This window comes from Salvelinus fontinalis, chromosome 7 (genome assembly GCF_029448725.1).
Source record: "Salvelinus fontinalis isolate EN_2023a chromosome 7, ASM2944872v1, whole genome shotgun sequence".
Taxonomy (NCBI): domain Eukaryota; kingdom Metazoa; phylum Chordata; class Actinopteri; order Salmoniformes; family Salmonidae; genus Salvelinus; species Salvelinus fontinalis.
The window spans coordinates 66,090,839-66,111,620 of NC_074671.1; the positions used below are offsets into that span (position 1 = coordinate 66,090,839).

The 20,782-nt window shown below is 40.7% G+C and overlaps 1 protein-coding gene and 1 non-coding gene across 3 annotated transcripts in view; both read right to left on the reverse strand.

The window, feature by feature from the left end:
- Window positions 1–544: 544 nt before the first annotated feature.
- The window catches only part of LOC129860139 (oocyte zinc finger protein XlCOF6-like), a 45,816-nt gene continuing 25,578 nt past the window's right edge, over window positions 545–20,782 (reverse strand). Inside the window, exons 1-3 of one of the 2 annotated variants that reach the window (XM_055930478.1) lie at window positions 18,686–18,897; window positions 14,957–15,217; window positions 545–3,220 (exon numbers count right to left, since the gene is read on the reverse strand). In XM_055930478.1, coding sequence (XP_055786453.1) covers window positions 1,092–3,220; window positions 14,957–15,062 — 2,235 coding nt within the window. In that variant the 5' untranslated portion in view covers window positions 15,063–15,217; window positions 18,686–18,897 and the 3' untranslated portion in view covers window positions 545–1,091. Of the gene's footprint in view, window positions 3,221–14,956; window positions 15,218–18,685; window positions 18,898–20,782 lie in introns of those variants that run through there. The other variant, XM_055930479.1, reaches the window with a different exon arrangement.
- trnat-ugu (transfer RNA threonine (anticodon UGU)) lies at window positions 10,445–10,521 on the reverse strand. Its single transcript has one exon. It is a non-coding gene; the product is annotated as a tRNA-Thr (tRNA).

Sequence of the window (20,782 nt, forward strand, 5' to 3'; positions counted from 1 at the left end):
AGGTGTTACATTGACAATTACAGGCTCTATTATTCACTCATCTGTTTCAATACTTACTATTGGGGATTGGAAGCTTGTGTTACCTTCCTCACACCACTACAGTATTCATTTCAACAGACCTTTTCCATGGTCCATTGTTACAGCTCAGTAAATGCCCAAGACTATATTGAGGGTCACACTGTTGAAATGTCCAGTTCATTATGTAAATTGTCTTGTAGAACTCTGGTGTGGGGAAAGGGAAATGTATTTAACCAAAATGTGTCTTCCACATTTAACCCAAACCCTCTGAATCAGAGAGGTTTGTGTGGGTAGTGGGGGGGGAGGGGGGGCTGCCTTAATTGAAGTCATCGGCACCTGGGGAGCAGTTGTTAGGGGGTTAACTGCCTTGCTCTTACTGTCAGATCTAATATGGAAGAACTGAATACAACCATGAGAACCATTCATACTGTCAGATCTAATATGAAGAACTGAATACAACCATAAGAACCATTCATACTGTCAGATCTAATATGAAGAACTGAATACTAAAGAGAAGAGTACAGTACATATTCATGTAACTTTATTTTTCATTGGCAGATCAATAAAGTTTGCTTCAATGCAGTTATCCAAACACATTCATGATCAGTAACTAAAATAACTCATCTAGTTTTAAAGACAATTAATAAACACATGTATTCATTTCATAAACTGTGTATCATTAAATAAAGTTGTAAAATAATCCCCCCAAACTAATGGTGAAAAGTGATCATCACACCATCTATATCTGATACATGTTAGGGGCGGAAGGTAGCCTAGTGGTTAGAGCGTTGGGCCAGTAACCAAAAGGTTGCTAGATCAAATCCCTGAGCTGACAAGGTAAAAATCTGTCGTTCTGCCTCTGAACAAGGAAGTTACCCCACTGCTCCTTGGCCATCATTGTAAATAAGAATTTGTTCTTAACCGACTTGCCTAGTTAAATAAAGGTTCAATAAAAAAATAAAGTGTATACTAGCTCCTTCCCACAGAATACTGCAGAGGGACAACCTGGTCTCAGAGCAAAACAGGAGAACAGGAGTAAGGCTTTTCTCCTGTATGTGTTCTCTGATTAACTTTTAGCTCATTTGATGTTTTAAAACATTTTCCACAGTCAGAGCAGGAGTATGGCTTCTCCCCTGTATTCGTTCATGTGTTTTTAATTGGGACAATTTAGAGAAACTAGTTCCACAGTCAGAGCAGTAATACGGCTTCTCTCCTGTGTGTGTTCTCTGATGAACTCTTAGCTCAGTTGATGTTTTGAAGCATTTTCCACAGCCAGAGCAGACATAAGGCTTCTCTCCTGTGTGTATAAGTTGGTGTGATTTTAAGGTGCCCAGATGAGAGAAACTCGCCCCACAGTCAGAGCAGAAGAAAGGCTTCTCTCCTGTGTGAGTCCTCTGATGAACTTTTAGCTGAGTTGATGTTTTAAAACATTTTACACAGTCAGAGCAGACGTAAGGCTTCTCTCCTGTGTGTGTTCTCTGATGAACTTTTAGCTCATTTGATGTTTTAAAACATTTTCCACAGCCAGAGCAGTAATAAGGCTTCTCTCCTGTGTGTGTTCTCTCATGAACTTTTAGATGAGTTGATGTTGTGAAGCATTTTTTACAGTCAGAGCAGACGTAAGGCTTCTCTCCTGTGTGTGTTCTCTGATGAACTTTTAGCTCATTTGATTTTTTAAAACATTTTCCACAGTCAGAGCAGGAGTAAGGCTTCTCCCCTGTATGTATACGTTCATGTGATTTTAAGTGGGAAAGTTGAGAGAAACTAGTTCCACAGTCAGGGCAGAAGAAAGGCTTCTTTCCTATGTGTGTTCTCTTATGAACCTTTAGCTGAGTTGATGTTTTAAAACATTGTCCACAGTCAGAGCAGTAATAAGGCTTCGCTCCTGTGTGTGTTCTCTGATGAACTTTTAGCTCAGTTGATGTTTTGAAGCATTTTCCACAGTCAGAGCAGGAATAAGGCTTCGCTCCTGTGTGTATACGTTGGTGTGTTTTTAAGGTGCCCAGATGACAGAAACTCGCCCCACAGTCAGAGCAGAAGAAAGGCTTCTCACCTGTATGTATTCGTTCATGTGTTTTTAAGTGGGAAAATTTAGAGAAACTAGTTCCACAGTCAGAGCAGTAATACGGCTTCTCTCCTGTGTGTGTTCTCTGATGAACTCTTAGCTCAGTTGATGTTTTGAAGCATTTTCCACAGTCAGAGCAGACGTAAGGCTTCTCTCCGGTGTGTATACGTTGGTGTGTTTTTAAGGTGCCCAGATGAGAGAAACTCACCCCACAGTCAGAGCAGAAGAAAGGCTTCTCTCCTGTGTGTGTTCTCTGATGAACCTTTAGCTGAGTTGATGTTTTAAAACATTGTCCACAGTCAGAGCAGTAATAAGGCTTCTCTCCTGTGTGTGTTGTCTGATGAACTTTTAGCTCATTTGATGTTTTAAAACTTTTTCCACAGTCAGAGCAGTAATAAGGCTTCTCTCCTGTGTGTGTTCTCTGATGAACTTTTAGATGAGTTGATGTTGTGAAGCATTTTCCACAGTCAGAGCAGACGTAAGGCTTCTCTCCTGTGTGTGTTCTCTGATGAACTTTTAGCTCATATAATGTTTTAAAACATTTTCCACAGTCAGAGCAGGAGTATGGCTTCTCCCCTGTATGTATACGTTCATGTGATTTTAAGTGGGAAAGTTGAGAGAAACTAGTTCCACAGTCAGGGCAGAAGAAAGGCTTCTCTCCTGTGTGTGTTGTCTGATGAACTTTTAGCTCATTTGATGTTTTAAAACATTTTCCACAGTCAGAGCAGTAAAAAGGCTTCTCTCCTGTGTGTGTTCTCTGATGAACTTTTAGATGAGTTGATGTTGTGAAGCATTTTCCACAGTCAGAGCAGACATAAGGCTTCTCTCCTGTGTGTGTTCTCTGATGAACTTTTAGGTCATATAATGTTTTAAAACATTTTCCACAGTCAGAGCAGGAGTATGGCTTCTCCCCTGTATGTATAAGTTCATGTGATTTTAAGTGGGAAAGTTGAGAGAAACTAGTTCCACAGTCAGGGCAGAAGAAAGGCTTCTCTCCTGTATGTATTTTTAGGTGTATTTTTAGCTTTGAAAGAAATGGGAAAATCTCTTCACAATGTGGGCAGTGATGAGACCTCTTAGCTCTCTGATCTTCCTGCTGTTGCTCTCTGGATGTAGAGAATGTCTCAACATGGTATCCTGTGTGAACATCAGAAGAACCAGTCAGTTGGTGTGATATACATGTTAATCAAATGTATTTTATGAAGCCCTTTTTACATCAGTAGTTGTCACAAAGTGCTTAACCTGTCTGGTACAAGTGGGACGCTAGCATCCCACCTCGACAACAGCCAGTGAAATTGCAGGGCGCCAAATTCAAAACAACAGAAATCCCATAACTAAAATTCCTCAAACATACAAGTATTTTACACCATTTTAAAGATAAACTTCTTGTAAATCCAGCCACAGTGTCCGATTTCAAATAGGCTTTACGGCAAAAGCACACCAAACGATTATGTTAGGTCCGCACCTAGTCACAGAAAACCATACAGCCATTTTCCAGCCAAGGAGAGGTCTCATAAAAGTCAGAAATAGCGATTAAATTAATAACCTAACCTTTGATGATCTTCATCATATGGCACTCATAGGACTTCATGTTAAACAATAAATGTGTGTTTTGTTCGATAAAGGTAATCTTTATATTCAAAAACCTAATTTGAAATTGGTGTGTTGTGTTCAGAAATGCATTGTCTCAAACAAACATTTGGTGAAAGTGCAGATAGCCACATCAAATAACAGAAATACTCATCATAAACATTGATAAAAGATACAAGTGTTAAACATACGAATATCAATAAACTTCTCCTTAATGCAACCGCTGTGTCAGATTTCAAAAAGGCTTTACGGCGAAAGCACACTTTGCGATTATGTTAGGTCAGCGACTAGACACAGAAACCCATACAGCCATTTTCCAACCAAGGAGAGAGTCACAAAACGTCAGAAATAGCATTAAAATTAAACACTTACCGTTGATGATCTTCATCTGGTGGCACTCCCAGGTCTCCATGTTAGACAACAAATGTTTGTTTTCTTCAATAATGTTCATCTTTATGTCCAAATACCTCCGTTTTGTTGGTGCGTTCAGTTCAGAAATCCAAAAGGCACAATGCGCTCTCTCAACACCAAGAATAAAAGTCAAAAAAGTACAATAAAAGATAGTAGAAACATGTCAAATGATGTTTAAAATCAATCCTCAGGTTGCTTTTGTCATAAATAATCAATAATATTTCAACCGGACAAAAACTTTGTCAATGGAAAAAGGTAAACAAGAAATGCGCGCTCCCGATCACGTGCTTGGTTCATGGATGGAAATTTCCACTGTCCGCTCATTGAAAGCGGTGTATCTCTTCATTTTTCAGAGTAAAAGCCTGAAACAATGCCTAAAGACTGGTCACATGTTGAGGAAGCCATAGAGATCGTGAACTGGGTCCTAAGTCTTCGTATGGTGGATAGGCTTTCAATGGAAAAACATCCTTTCAAAATAATAGCACTTCCTGGTTGGGTTTTCTTCGGGTTTTCCCCTGCCATATCAGTTCTGTTATACTCACAGACATTATTTTAACAGTTTTGGAAATGTTAGAGTGTTTTCTATCCAAATCTACTAATTATATGCATATCCTCGCTTACGGGCCTGAGTAGCAGGCAGTTTAATTTGGGCACGGTTTTCATCCAAAATTCTAAATGCTGCCCCCTACCCTAGTGAAATTAACAAAAACCCAGCCTAAAATCCCCAAAGAGCAAGCAATGCAGATGTAGAAGCACAGTGGCCACAAAAAAACTCCCTAGAAAGCAGGAACCTAGGAAGAAACTTAGAGAGGAACCAGGCTCAGAGTGGTGACCAGTCCTCTTCAGGCCATACCGGGTGACAGGTAGCCTAGTGGTTAGAGCAACTGAAAGGTTGCAATATCGAATCACCGGGCTGACAAAGTAAAAATCTGTCATTATGCCCCTGAACAAGGCAGTTAACCCACTGTTCCTAGGCCGTCATTGAAAATAAGAATTTGTTCTTAACTGACTTGCCTAGTTAACCTGTTTGGGCGCATGTCCAAACGCTAGCGGGACACCTACGACAACATCCGGTGAAATTGCAGAGCGCGAAATTCAAAATACAAAAATCGTAATATTAAACATTCATGAAAATACAAGTGTCTTACATCATTTAAATGCTTCTTGTTAATCCAACTGCGTTGTCAGATTTCAAAAAGGCTTTACGGAGAAAGCATACCATGCGATTATCTGAGGACAGCGCCCCACGTCAAAATACTTTCTAAACCAGCACAGGCGTCACAAAATCAGACAGCAATCCACAACGTCCAGATTTTTTTCTGACACTTTTTCTGACACACATATTCTGACCAAATAGCTATTCATAAACATAGCTAAAAAATGCATGTTGTATAGGAAATGATAGATACACTAGTTCTTAATGCAATCGCTGTGTTAGAATTCTAAAAATAACTTCATTACGACATAAGGCTTACGTTATGGCGACCGAGTGCCCAAAACCTGGGCGCAAAACTAATAGTACACAGTTCGACAGATATATGAAATAGCATCATAAAATGGGTCCTACTTTTGCTGATCTTCCATCAGAATGTTGTACAAGGTGTCCTTTGTCAAGAACAATCGTTGTTTGGATTTAGAACGTCCTATTTCCCTCTTGAATTAGCAAGTGCACTAGCCAAGTGGCGCGAAGCTCTCCTTTCTGAACAAAGGCACACAACGCAACACGCCTAACGTCCCGAATAAATTTCAAAAATCTAATAAAACTATATTGAAAAAACATACTTTACGATGATATTGTCACATGTATCAAATAAAATCAAAGCCGGAGATAGTAGTCGCCTATAACGACAGCTTTTCAAAAGGCAATCCCCGCTTCCTCCTTGCACCTTGCTGAAAACAGGAAATGGGTGACACGTCATTCCAAGAGGATTTATTCCATCTCAGACCAAGATAAACACTCCATTTCTTCTCTCACTGCCTCTTGACATCCAGGGGAAGGTGTATGATGTGCATGTATACTAATACGTATCATGCCCATTTATAGGCAGGACCTAGAAGAGAGCATCGATTTCAGATTTTCCACTTCCTGGTCAGGAAGTTTGTGCCAAATGAGTTATGTTTTACTCACAGATATAATTAAAACGGTTTTAGAAACTAGAGAGTGTTTTCTATCCAATAGTAATAATAATATTCATATTGTACGAGCAAGAATTGAGTACGAGGCCGTTTGAAATGGGCACCTTTTATCTGGCTACTCAATACTGCCCCTGCAGCCCAAACAGGTTAAATAAAGGTTAAAATAAAAAAAAAATAAAAAAATACACTACCATTAGTGGTGAAATAAATGAATAAATTCTAAAGTTACAAATGTCCTTATTTTTTAAAGAAAAGCACATTGTCCATTCAAATAATGTCAAATTGATCAGAAATACAGTGTAGACACTGGTAATGTTGTAAATGACTATTGTAGCTGGAAACGGCTGAAGATCTCGTACAACGCTGTGAACTACTCTCTTCACAGAACAGCGCAAACAGTCTCTAACCAGAATAGTGTCTAGAAGGCCAGCATCCCGGAGTCACCTCTTCACTGTTGACATCGAGACTGGTGTTTTGCGGGTACTATTTAATGAAACTGCCAGTTGAGGACTTGTGAGACGTCTGTTTCTCAAACTAGACACTCTGAAATACTTGTCCTCTTGCCCAGTTGTGCACCGGGGCCTCCCACTCCTCTATCTATTCTGGTTAGAGCCAGTTTGCGCTGTTCTGTGAAGGGAGTAGTACACAGCGTTGTACGAGATCTTCAGTTTCTTGGCAATTTCTCACATGGAATAGCCTTCATTTCTCAGAACAAGAATAGACTGACGAGTTTCAGAAGAAAGGTCTTTGTTTCTGGCCATTATGAGCCTGTAATCGAACCGACAAATGACCCAGATACTCAACTAGTCTAAAAAAGGACCGTTTTATTGCTTCTTTAATCAGCACCACAGTTTTCAGCTGTGCTAACATAATTGCAAAAGGGTTTTGTAATGATCAATTAGCCTTTTAAAATGATAAACTTGGATTAGCTAACACAACATGCCATTGGATCACAGGAGTGATGGTTGCTGATAATGTGCCTCTGTACACCTATGTAGTTATTCCATTTTTTTTTTTTTTAAGAAATTCCAGATATAATAGTCATTTACAACATTAACAATGTCTACACTGTATTAATGGTCAATTTGATGTTATTTTAATGGACAAAGAAAACATACTTTTCTTTCAAAAACAAGGGCATTTCTAAGTGACCCTAAACTTTTCAACGGTAGTGTATGTATTCATTTCAGTAGGCTGTATGGGAATGGGAATAAAACTATTCTGAAACTGGGTAGGAGTCAAAAACTAAAAAGAGGCAAAAGTTGTGAAAATTATGAGCTATATCATCCTCCACTCAACATCACAAGGGTGATAGTAGAATTTGTATGTTTAAAGTAATGACTAAAATATTTCACCCTGAAACTGTATCACTGTGTGTGAAATCCATTAGACACATAAGACTATAAGTGGATAATGTGTGCAGCGTAAGCAGGATAGAATTAGAACATTGTGTTCCTTACAGGACACTCTGTCCCCACCCGTGGAGTGGAGAAACTGTTAGGCTTGCTGAATATGATAAACAATGTAAGTGTACAGTGGAACAATACAGCCCGCCTAAAGCGGGGTGGGGTTCTCGACTGATGTGTGTATAAAAGATGGGCTCTGAACTTGAGGGCAGAGCTCTCTGAATAAAGAACTGATCATTTGTATGCTGGGACTCTGTTCATTAAACTTAGAGCCTTACAACCTCTAGAATACAGATGGAGTTATAAAATAGTTCAGTTAGAACATTGGGATAGAAATTCTCATGACAAAGGGTTAGTAACTACACAGACTAATTTCATAGAACTTTAAAACACTGGCAGTTTGTCTACTCCACTTCTTTAGTCTACACTCTGAGCACTCCAGATAGCCCAGCGAATAAAACAAATGCTGGCAATACTGGTGTCATCCATACAAGTCTTAGCAGCATGAAATAACGTCTACAATGCATTCAAAAAGTATTCAGACCCCTTGACTTTTTGTTTTTGTTACATTACAGTAATGTAATGTCTTATTCTAAAATTGATTAAATTGTTTTTTTCCCCTCATCAATCTACACACAATACCCTAAATCCCATAATGACAAAGCAAAAACAGGTTTTTAGAAATAACTTAAATATTACATTTACGTAAGTATTCAGACCCTTTACACAATAGTTAGTTGAAGCACCTTTGGCAGCAATTACAGCCTTGAGTCTTGTTGGGTATGAAACTACAAGCTTGGCACACTTGTATTTGGGGAGTTTCTCCCATTCTTCTCTGCAGATCCTCTCAAGCTCTGCCAGGTTGGATGGGGAGCGTCTCTGCAAAGCTATTTTCAGGTCTCTCCAGAGATGTTTGATCGGGTTCAAGTCCGGGCTCTGGCTGGGCCACTCAATGACATTCAGAAACTTGTACTGAAGCCACTCCCACGTTGTCTTGGCTGTGTGCTAAGGGTCGTTGTCCTGTTGGAAGGTGAACCTTCACCCCAGTCTGAGGTCCCGAGCGCTCTGAAGTAGGTTTTCATCAAGGATCTCTCTATACTTTGCTAAGTTCATCTGTCCCTTGATCCTGACTAGTCACCCAGTCCCTGCCGCTGAAAAACATCCCCACAGCATGCTGCCGCCACCACCATGCTTCACCGTAGGGATGGTGCAAGGTTTGCTCCAGACATGACGCTTGGCATTCAGGCCAAAGAGTTCAATCTTGGTTTCATCAGACCAGAGAATCTTGTTTCTCATAGTCAGAGTCCTTTAGGTGCCTTTTGGCAAACTCCAAGCGGACTGTCATGTGCCTTTTACTGAGGAGTGGCTTCCGTCTGGGCACTCTACAATAAAGGCATGATGAGTGGAGTGCTGCAGAGATAGTTGTCCTTCTGGAAGATTCTCTCATCTCCATAGAGGAACTCTGGAGCTCTGTCAGAGTGACCATCGGGTTCTTGGCCACCTCCCTGACCAAGGCCCTTCTCCCCCGATTGCTCAGTTTGGCTGGGCGGCCAGCTCTTCCATTGAAGAATGATGGAGGCCTCTGTGTTCTTGGGGACCTTTAATGCTGCAGAAATGTTTTGGTACCGGTCCCCAGATCTGTGCCAACACAATCCTGTCACGGAGCTCTACGGACAAATCCTTCAACCTCATGACTTGGTTTTTACTCTGACATGCACTGTCAACTGTGGGACCTTACATAGACAGGTGTGTGCCTGTCCAAATCATGTCCAATCAATTGATTTTACCACAGGTGGACTCCAATCAAGTTGTAGAAACATCTCAAGGATTATCTCACAGCAACGGGTCTGAAAACTTACGTAAATAAGCAATTATTATATTATTTTTTTTACATTTGCAAGAATTTCTAAAAACCTGTTTTGGCTTTGTCATTATGGGGTATTGTGTGTAGATTGACGAGGAAAAACATGTAATCAATTTTAGAAAAAGGCTGTAAAGTACCAAAATGGGAAAAATGGGAAGGGGTCTGACAGTTCCCTCGGAAAGTATTCAGACCCCTTGACTTTTTCCACATTTTGTTATGTTACAGCCTTATTCTAAAATTAAAAATATATATATCCTCAGCAATCTACACACAATTCCCCATAATGACAAAGCGAAAACAGGTTTAGAAATTTTTGCAAATTTATAAAATTTAAAAAAACAAGAGACTCAAAATTGAGTTCAGATGCATCCTGTTTCCATTGATCATCCTTGAGATGTTTCTACAACTTGATATATAAAACATATTAAATATACACTACCGTTCAAAAGTTTGGGGTCACTTAGAAATATCCTTGTTTTGAAAGAAAATCACATTGTTTGTAAATTAAAATAACATCAAATTGATCTGAAATACAGTGTGGACCTTGTTATTGTTGTAAATTACTATTGTAGCTGGAAACGGCAGATATTTTATGGAATATCTACATAGGCATACAGAGGCCCATTATCAGCAACCATCACTCCTGTGATCCAATGGCATGTTGTATTAGCTAATCCAAGTTGATAATTTTAAAAGGCTAATTGATCATTAGAAACCCCTTTTGCAATTATGTTAGTACAGCTGAAAACTGTGGTGCTCATTAAAGAAGCAATAAAACTGGCCTTTGCAACTCTGCCTAGAAGGCCAGCATCCCGGAGTCGCCTCTTCACTGTTGTTAGGATTTGTGTTTATTGCACTATAACCCAATGCTATATTACATTTACATTTAAGTCATTTAGCAGACGCTCTTATCCAGAGCGACTTACAACTTGGAAAGTTCATACATATTCATCCTGGTCCCCCCGTGGGAATTGAACCCACAACCCTGGCGTTACAAGCGCCATGCTCTACCAACTGAGCCACACGGGACCGTATATATCACATGTGACTGAATATTAGCAACTGTTGGCCTGGGCGCCTGGGTGTCTGTGTGTGTGTGCTGGAAGTAACAGTTAGCCCCAGATAAGTGTGCTGGGAAGCTGTGGTTAGCCTTGAGCGAGAACAGTGTGCTCTATATGCAGGTGCAAATAGCTCAGACAATGTTGCAGAGCTATCTGATCTCAGTCTCTGGGGTGAGGGAGCGTAATCTACACAGCAACAGCGCCGGGACACCAAAGAGCGCAAAGAGGCTGGGACTAGCCTGAGCGCTGGTGATAGGCTGAGCAGAGTTTAAACCACGCTCAGCCTCTACTGTGATAGGCCAACAGACGGGTTGGAACTAGTCTGTCACAGTATAAGAACAGCTGTTTACTTACATCCTGCCAGTTCTCTGTTCTGCCCTGCGAGGGGATACAGAGAACCCGTATATACGAAAATTGCATTTACCATTTATCGCTTGAGTTTAATAAAAATACTTAAAGTATATTCGGTGACATTTTGTCCTGATACCAGATTTGAATTGACCCAAATCCCTTATACTGTTGACGTTGAGACTGGTGTTAAGTGACCCCAAACTTTTGAATTGAGCTCAGGTGTAGCCTATTTCCATTGATCCTCATTGAGATGTTTCTACAACTTGACATATTAAATATTAAATATATATGTATCAGATATAAATCAACAGGATGTGGTAGTCTACTGGTTATGTTCAACACTTCTCCAATCGTTGTTGAGATCTGATATTCTGTGCAGCGCAAAACGAGACGTAGGCCTATATCATATTTCTCAAATCCTTTTCAGGCTAAATTCCAGTCGAACACGGAGAGGACAGTCATGCCTAACTATACTGGGGAAAAATATAAACGTAATAAACGTAATATGTAAAGGCACCTCAGTACCTTCAGGCTCTGATCAGGCCCTACACCCAAACAAGGGCACTGCGTTCATCCACCTCTGGCCTGCTCGCCTCCCTACCACTGAGGAAGTACAGTTCCCGCTCAGCCCAGTCAAAACTGTTCGCTGCTCTGGCACCCCAATGGTGGAACAAACTCCCTCACGACGCCAGGACAGCGGAGTCAATCACCACCTTCCGGAGACACCTGAAACCCCACCTCTTCAAGGAATACCTAGGATAGGATAAAGCAATCCTTCTGCCCCCCACCCCCCCCCTTAAAAGATTTAGATGCACTATTGTAAAGTGGCTGTTCCACTGGATGTCCACTGGATGTCATAAGGTGAATGCACCAATTTGTAAGTCGCTCTGGATAAGAGCATCTGCTAAATGACTTAAATGTAAATGTAAATGTAAAGTGTTGGTCCCATGTTTCATGAGCTGAAATAAACAAAATCTCAGAAATGTTCCTACAAACAAAAAGCTTATTTCTCTCAAATTGTGTGCACAAATATGTTTACATCCCTGTTAGTGAGCATTTCTCCTAATATGATAATCCACCCACATGACAGGTGGCATATCAAGAAGCCGATTAAACGGCATATTCATTACACAGTCGCACCTTGTGCTGGGGACAATAAAAGGACACTTTAAAATGTACAGTTTTGTGACACAACACAACGCCACAGATGTCTCAAGTTTTGAGGGAGTGTGCAATTGGCATGCTGACTGCAGGAATGTCGACCAGAGCTGTTTCCAGGGAATTGAATGTTAACTTCTGAAGGATAGGGGGCAGCATTTGGAATTTTGGATGAAACGCGTGCCCAAATTAAACTGCCTGCTACTCAGGCCCAGAAGCTAAGATATGCATATCATTTGTAGATTTGGATAGGAAACACTCTGAAGTTTCCAAAACTGTTTGAATCATGTCTGTGAGTATAACAGAACTTATTTGGCAGGCAAAACACCAAAGACAAACCATTCAGAATTTTCATTTTTGAGGTCACTCTCTTTCAATGGTTTTCATTTGGGAATCCAGATTTCTAAGCAACTTTCTTGGAGTTCCTATCGCTTCCACTGGATGTCAACAGTCTTTAGAAATTGGTTGAGGTTTTTCCTTTGAGAAATTAAGAAGTAGCACTGTTCAGAATGAGGCTAGAGGGAAATGTAATCTTTGTTAGAGGAGCTTAACCTGAAAGCTCGCTACACATTGTTTCCCCCCGGTATTGAACACAGTATATCCCGTCTTAAATTTGATCGATTATTTACGTAAAAAAATACCTACAGTTGTATTAGGAAAGTACTTTGAAATGTTTGGACAAAGCTTACAGGTAACTTTTGTAGTCATGTTGCACGAGTTGGAACCGGTGTTTTTCTGGATCAAACGCGCCAAATAAATGGACATTTTGGATATATATCAACGGAATTAATCAAACAAAAGGACCATTTGTGATGTTTATGGGACATATTGGAGTGCCAACAGAAGACGCTCGTCAAAGGTAAGGCATGAATTATATCTTTATTTCTGCGTTTTGTGTCGCGCCTGGAGGGCTGAAATATGATGGTCTGTGTTTGTTTGCTGGAGTGCTATCCTCATTTAATAGCATCGTTTGCTTTCGCTGTAAAGCCTTTTTGAAATCTGACACGTTGGCTGGATTCACAACAAGTGTAGCTTTAATTTGGTGTATTGCATGTGTGATTTCATGAAAGTTACATTTTTATAGTAATTTATTTGAATTTGGCGCTCTGCATTTTCACTAGATGTTGGCCAGTTGGGACGCTAGCGTCCCACATATCCTAGAGAGGTTAATTCCTCTACCATAAGCTGCCTCCAACGTCGTATTTGAGTATTTGGCAGTACGTCCAACCGGCCTCACAATTGTAGACCACGTGTAATAACGTCAGCCCAGGACCTGAGGTGGGTCTGGCTGCCAAGTGGGTGGGCCTATGCCTTCCAAGGCCCACCCATGGCTGCATCCCTGCCCAGTCATGTGAAATCTACAGGTTAGGGCCTAATTCATTTCAATATATATACATTATTTTTATTACATTGAACCTTTATTTAACTAGGTAAGTCAGTTAAGAACAATTCTTAATAACAATGACGGCCTTCCGGGTAACAGTGGGTTAACTGCATTGTTCAGGGGCAGAACGACAGATTTTTACCTTGTCAGCTCAGGGATTCGATCCAGCAACCTTTCGGTTACTGGCCCAACGCTCTAACCACCAGGCTACCTGCCGCCCCTTTTAAGAACTGTAACTCAGAAAAATCTTTGAAATTGTTGCATGTTGTGTTTATATTTATGTACAATAAACATTCAAGAAACTGGTGAAGAGCTACAAAAGGAAGTAAATAGCCCTATTAGATTGAAAGATGATGGAATTTCATCAAACTTATGAGCTCCCGAGTGGCACAGCAGTTTAAGGCACTGCATCTCAGTGGTGCTAAAGGCGTCACTACAGACACCCTGGTTAGATTCCAGGCTGTGTCACAACCGGCCGTGATTGGGAGTCCCATAGGGCGGCACACAGTTGACCAATTGTCTTCCGGGTTTGGCCGGTGTAGGCCGTCATTGAAATAATAATTTGTTCTTAACTGACTTGCCTAGTTAAATAAAGGTTAATAATAATAATTGTGAGGCTCTCCATGAGCATTAGCTGCTACTTCACTCAATCCTGTTTTAAAAAGTCTCCCCGTTTGACATTCCTTGAGACCAACCAGAAATGTTTCCTTGGCCAAATATTCCCAGATTTTCATAAAAACAGCATGTTCTCTCGTTTCTGCATCACCAAATGTGATGAGACAAAAGAGTAGGCTAGGTGAGCATCAATCACTAGTTCTGTGCAGCAGACTGCAGGGGTGTAGTGCTGAAAGAGTGATGAGCCGCCACAATGGTGTTTGTTTAGTAAAGTTAGATCAATGTCTTGGACGATCACCTACTGATTAATTAGTAGTCCACATAACAAAATATTATAGCATAACATTACTGTTACAACAAAAACAACACCTCATTTCTTACGAGATTTTAGAATGGTTTGCTGAATCGTCCCAAACTCAACAGCGCGCCATTAGGCAGAATGTGCTTTGATTAAAACAAAATACAGGAAGTCTATATAATTTAACACCATCTGCTCTAATTTGCTAACCAAACAGTAATTCAAGAAGATTTAAATGCATATTCCCATGAAATTGATTGAGATCAAACGATTGGCATGCAGACACAGCTTGGTCATTTCACTGGTAAAACTCGAAGAATTACAATTCAATATTGACAGTGATGATGCCATGGCCTATTTTGAAATTAGGTATGCCTAACTTGGTGATTGAGGGTATTAAACATTTTCAACGTTCTTCAGACAATGTGTGGGCAAAGGCAGGCGTTACAAGTTTTAAAATATTTTGTTTCGCTGTGAAGTCTTGAGTTGTTCAGGGATGTGTGATGTCAGAATTACAGAATTCAACCTAGCAATAGACTGGTCATAACTTATGGAGGTCTAATTTATGAAGATAACTTATAGAGAGAACCTGCTCTTACCATGACTAACAGTTGTCCTAATCTTCTCCTCCTCTTCTTCTTCATCTTTAATGTTGACATTCAGCTCCAGTGTTTGACTGCAGTCCTCCAGCTTCACTGATGTCATCTCTGGATCCTGCGGTGCAAACTGGGCTCCACTGTCACAATCAGGACCCAGTGACTGTAGGTTTCTACTCAGTGTGGAAGAAGAGCAGCAGGCTGGGTTTGTCCTCAATGTTGATGTTACCGGCCTAAGACTCGGTTACCGGCCTCTGAGTCGGCCTTTAGTAATAAAGACAAACGGACATGTTCAATTATCTAATTTCAGTAGATCAGGTAGCTAAATCCTTGACAAAACATTAATTCACATTAGACACAAAGTACACATTTTAAATTGCACAACATAAATGCATAAATGCACTTAATCTATGGTAGATTTCCTAAATTCACATAAATGCATAAATGACTCAAAAACCATTTAGTACAAGATTGCAGTATGATTTAGGCAGTACTATGTACCATTTTTATGAATAACCTTGTCTTCACTGTATTATTTCACTCACAAAAACCAATTGAATTTCCCATTCACACCATAGTAAGAATAATCAGGGATCGTACAGTGGCAAGTCAAATTCAAGGACTTTTTCAGGCCCTAATATTTATTTAATTTAAGCCCCTTGTGCAAACCCTGAATTATAGATAAATATAGAAACTGTATGTGTCTGAATATTAGTACACATGTAAAAAACTGATAATCATTACATTCAGCTTCAAAACTGTAGAGCAACTGAAATGTTCTCTCTCTGATGAGGCACTACCTGCACTGAAGTCCGTTGATGCAGACCTCCTATGGTATCATGGCGGTCCGCAAACAAACATTTAAGGTCCATGTCTGTCTAATTCTGTACTAAGAAAATAAACCAAGAAATCCCTATTAACTTCTACCACACCCTCCCATTCCCCAAAAAACCCTCCCACACCCCCAATAAACTTGATCAATATAACCCTTTCTGTGTTTGCAAACATTGGGGTCTATATCATGCTGAGACAATCCACCCCCAGGTTATCCAGCTTATCAAAAACCATACCGACAGTAACATCTGTTACCCCCAACAACTCTGCTGCAGTTTACAAGATAACTTTCAACCTGGTATTTCTGCTTTACACAAACCAAGTTGTTGATAACCTTACCAATGAAAGCTATGAAGTACATATTATTCAATATTAAAGTATCCTTTGTCACAGCGCATTTATGGGCGCAAGATTTCTGAACAGCCCTCGAAACCATGTCAGGACTAGTAGAAAGACCAGTTCTGACAGTAGGTCCTCTTACTACGGGACCAACCATGGAAGCTCCATCAGTCTGACAGTTGGTCCTCTTACTACGGGACCAGCCATGGAAGCTCCATCAGTCTGACAGTAGGTCCTCTTACTACGGGACCAATCATGGAAGCTCCATCAGTCTGACAGTAGGTCCTCTTACTACGGGACCAACCATGGAAGCTCCATCAGTCTGCACTGTAGTTCCACCAGTCTGTCTTACAGCCTCTGCATATGATACATCATGACGGATTCTATATCTCTGAGCATCTCTCTGCACCTGGCATCCACCAAATGCTGCACTGTGTGTCCTCCGCACAATTGCAACAATTAACCATCACATTGCTCCAACATTCCCCGTAATCATGTTCCCCACCACACTTGGCACATCTCTTCACTCAACAGCTACATGTCCCATTCTTTGGCATTTAAAAACACTGTGATGATTGACTGTTGCTGCTCCAGTTTCAACTGTTCTGTTATGGAACCCTGACCTGTTCACCGGACGTGCTACCTGTCCCAGACCTGCTGTTTTCAACTCTCTAGAGACAGCAGGAGCGGTAGAGATACTCTCAATGATCGGCTATGAAAAACCAACTGACATTTACTCCTGAGGTGCTGACCTGTTGCACCCTCGACAACCACTGTGATTATTATTATTTGACCCTGCTGGTCATCTATGAACATCTTGGCCATGTTCTGTTATAATCTCCACCCAGCACAGCCAGAAGAGGACTGGCCACCCCTCATAGCCTGGTTCCTCTCTAGGTTTCTTCCTAGGTTCTGGCCTTTCTAGGGAGTTTTTCCTAGCCACTGTGCTTCTACACCTGCATTGCTTGCTGTTTGGGGTTTTGGGCTAGTTTTCTGTACAGCACTTTGTGACATCAGCCGATGTATGAAGGGATTTATAAATACATTTGATTGGTTGATTGATGAGGCAGGGTTAAATTCTCTGACATTGAAGTTACAGAATCCTATTCTGTACTTTTCCAGACAAAACCGTCTCAAACGTCAACAGCACCGATAAGCTTTCACTTCTTTAACCCTCTTTCCTACTGATCAACCTTTAGGCTTCAACCACTCTGTCTCCTTCACATGTTCTTTAACAATATCATCCATGGACATAGATATTGGGACCTCAGATTACTCCCTTCAATTTAGCATAAGCTCCAGGGTCATGGCTTCTGAGCTTCGTCCCATTATGATTTTCCAATTGAATAATCTTCCCTTGCTGAACCTGACTAGCACAAGATATTAACAATCTACCATTTTAAATGTTTAATTTCATCTTTATTTAACCAGGTAGGCTAGTTCAGAACAAGTTATCATTTACACGGATGCAGCCCAATTTAACTTCATCTCTCCTTCTATGGCCTTGGTTAATCAGATAGGGTGTAAATGAGGCCCTGTGGTCTCCTCAAACACCATCCCAACTTTCCACTGTGACACATTATTACTCTAGCTCCCTACCTTGGGCCTCTTTAGAGTTTCTATACTACATGCACCTCTGCTTCCAGTATCATTATCTCTGTTCTTCCTATGTTTTTCCACTACAGACCATTCACATACTAGGCCCTCATCCTCCCGCTCCATATCATCAAAACTGTCCCCCACATTGATCGCATTCCAGCACAGCTGTTGCTTCTCAAACTCTCTCTCCATTTCCATTGTTTCAGGGGTGTCAAACTCATTCCATTGAGGACCGAGTCTCCGCGGGTTTAATTTTTTTCCTTTCAATTAAAACCTAGACAATCAGATGAGGGGAGTTCCTTACTAATTAGTGACATTAATTCATCAATCAAGTACAAGGGTGGAGCAAAAACCCGCAGACACTTGGTCCTCCATGGAATGAGTTTGATACGTGTTCCGATTCATCCGCATTAATCGACCCCATTCCATGCAGTTGGCCTCACTCTCCAAATGGTGAAGGATAACTTCAGTTAGCTTCCCTCTATTTTGACACTCCATCACACAGCCTCGTATCGCCATGTCACCACGAGCAAACTCCTAGAGAGACGACCGAAACCGTTGACGCCGCCATTTGACCTCCGAACTATCCTGACTATCCTAATTTACACTAACGAAACAGTGTATGTAAACTCGCGAGATCAGGACGGTTCGGACGAGACTATTTACCAGCTCATAAACAACATTTTACACAAAACCAAGAACATGTAAAAACGAACTCAAATAAGTGGAATCTTTATGAAATTACGTTGAGGAAATTATGTACATACACTCAGGCGAACCCAAAGTCTACCTAAGTGACTTGTAAAATCGTTTTTAATCACGTTCTTCACTCACACTTGACCCCAAAATAACACACACAATTAAAACCTTTACCAAACGTGAAAATACCTTGACGGATTTGTTACATATCATATTATATATTATTTCGACATTAGAAAGTTTAAACGTGCTATTACATACCTACAATAATACAGTTGAAACGGACACAACCACTATCGACATAACAACACAGTTCTGTCGTTTTCCACCCGGAACTTCCTGTTCCCCACTACGACAGTACAACAGCGTCATCTTCTTCTCTGGTATACTGACATTTACACAAATATAACGTGTCTACCGCCACCTACTGTACGGTTAGTAAACTGTAGAAAGAAATACATGTCCATTGCAGAAGCAACGACATCAAAACAAAATACAAAAATATAAAACATCCCACTCCTTCAGTCACAGTTCTCTTCAAATCACATCCCTACACAGTCTCATGGGCCTCGTAGGGAGGAACATCTTCAGTCAGTATTCCCTGCAATCAGTGGTGTAAAGTACTTAAGTACAAATATTTTAAGTACTACGTAAGTAGTTTTTGGGGGTATCTGTACTTTACTTTTGATATTTTTGACAACTTCTACTTTTACTCCACTACATTCCTAAAGAAAATAATGTACTTTCTACTCCATACATTTTCCCTGACACCCAAAAGCACTCGTTAGATGTTGAATGATTAGCAGGACAGGAAAATTGTTCAATTCAAGCATCCCTACTGCATCTGATCTGGCGGACTCACTAAACACAAATGCTTTGTTTGTAAATTATGGGTGTGATCTTAAATTCAATCTGGAGTGCCAGAGTGCGCTTGGGCGTTCGTAAATTCAGAGCGTTGTCAGATTGTCAGTTCGTATCGCTCTCGGAGCGTTCAGAGCCACACTGGACGCTCTGGCGGAGGAGTAGGGTTGATTCAAGCGTTCTGACCTCACAACGGCAGCCAAGCATCCAAGATAACTGATTAACATTGGCTAGCTTGCTAGCTACTTCCAGTACAAATGAGAGAACTCTGACCATTTCACTCGCCTTAGCAGAGCTGGTTAGGCTGTGTTCATGTTATCCAAAGCATTGGTGACTTTAACTGTGCTACAGGCAACAATTTCATTACGCTTTTTTTGCCGAAGTTTACTGACACCGGCCGTAGTCAAGGGGTGTTGAGCGTTCGTTTGTCATCAATTATTCTTCCCTCTGGCAGCCTCAGACCAGTGCTCTGAAATCGGAGTATATAGCAAGAGCGAATTTAGAAACGCACCCTGAGTGTTGGAGTGTGCCCCTTACATTTAAACTACAATAAAATCGTGCTGTCTGGTTTACTTAATATAATGAATTTGAAATGATATGTACTTTTACTTTTGATACTTAAGTATATTTTAGCAATTACATTTACTTTTGATAATTATGTATATGTTTGACTATATATTTTTAGACTTTTACTCAAGTAGTATTTTACTGGGTGGCTTTTACTTTTACCTTGATAGGAAAGGACTCAAGTATCTTTACTTTTACTCAAATAATACAATTGGGTATTTTTTCCACCACTGCCTGCAATGCTTCCAATGTTAATTCCTGAACTCCCAAAAACCTTTCAGCCGCAAGTACAATTCATCTACAATCGGTATCCTTCAACCGGTAAACGACATTATGAATCTCAACAGGTTGCTGGCCATCCACTGCCATAGCTTCCTCAGCACCAATCGCTCTTTCAACTATTTCCCGGGCCTCCAAGTAGGAGAACTACTGTACAGTTTCTTGATGTGGATATTCCCTGATATAAGAAAAATTGATAAATGCCATTGGTCAGATCCGGTGTTATGAAACTGATGGAGTTTATTTTGTATTGAAGTAGGCACATAGCATACATAACAGGTTAGGATAATTAAAGTGGCAGTTAGGTGAATTAACTTGGCAGGTTGGAGTCTGAGGTTAAGCTTAGGAAAAGGGTGAGGGTTAGGGATTTGTTTACCATGTAGGTTTGGATAACTAACATGGCGGTTAGGAGACTGAGATTAAGGTTAGGAAAAGGGTTAGGCTTAGCTACAATGCTACATCTGTCAACAAGTGTTGTTCCAACGCAAAAGAAACGGCCACGGACCAATGGGGAGCATCAATTGGTGTAAACTAGATATCATGAAACACCCGATATCAGAGAACGCCCCTAATTGCGGTCTGCAATTACACCCTTCTCGGATCAAGGGGGCAGGCTTGCAGTCTATAAGTATGCTTTCCACTGTGCTCAGA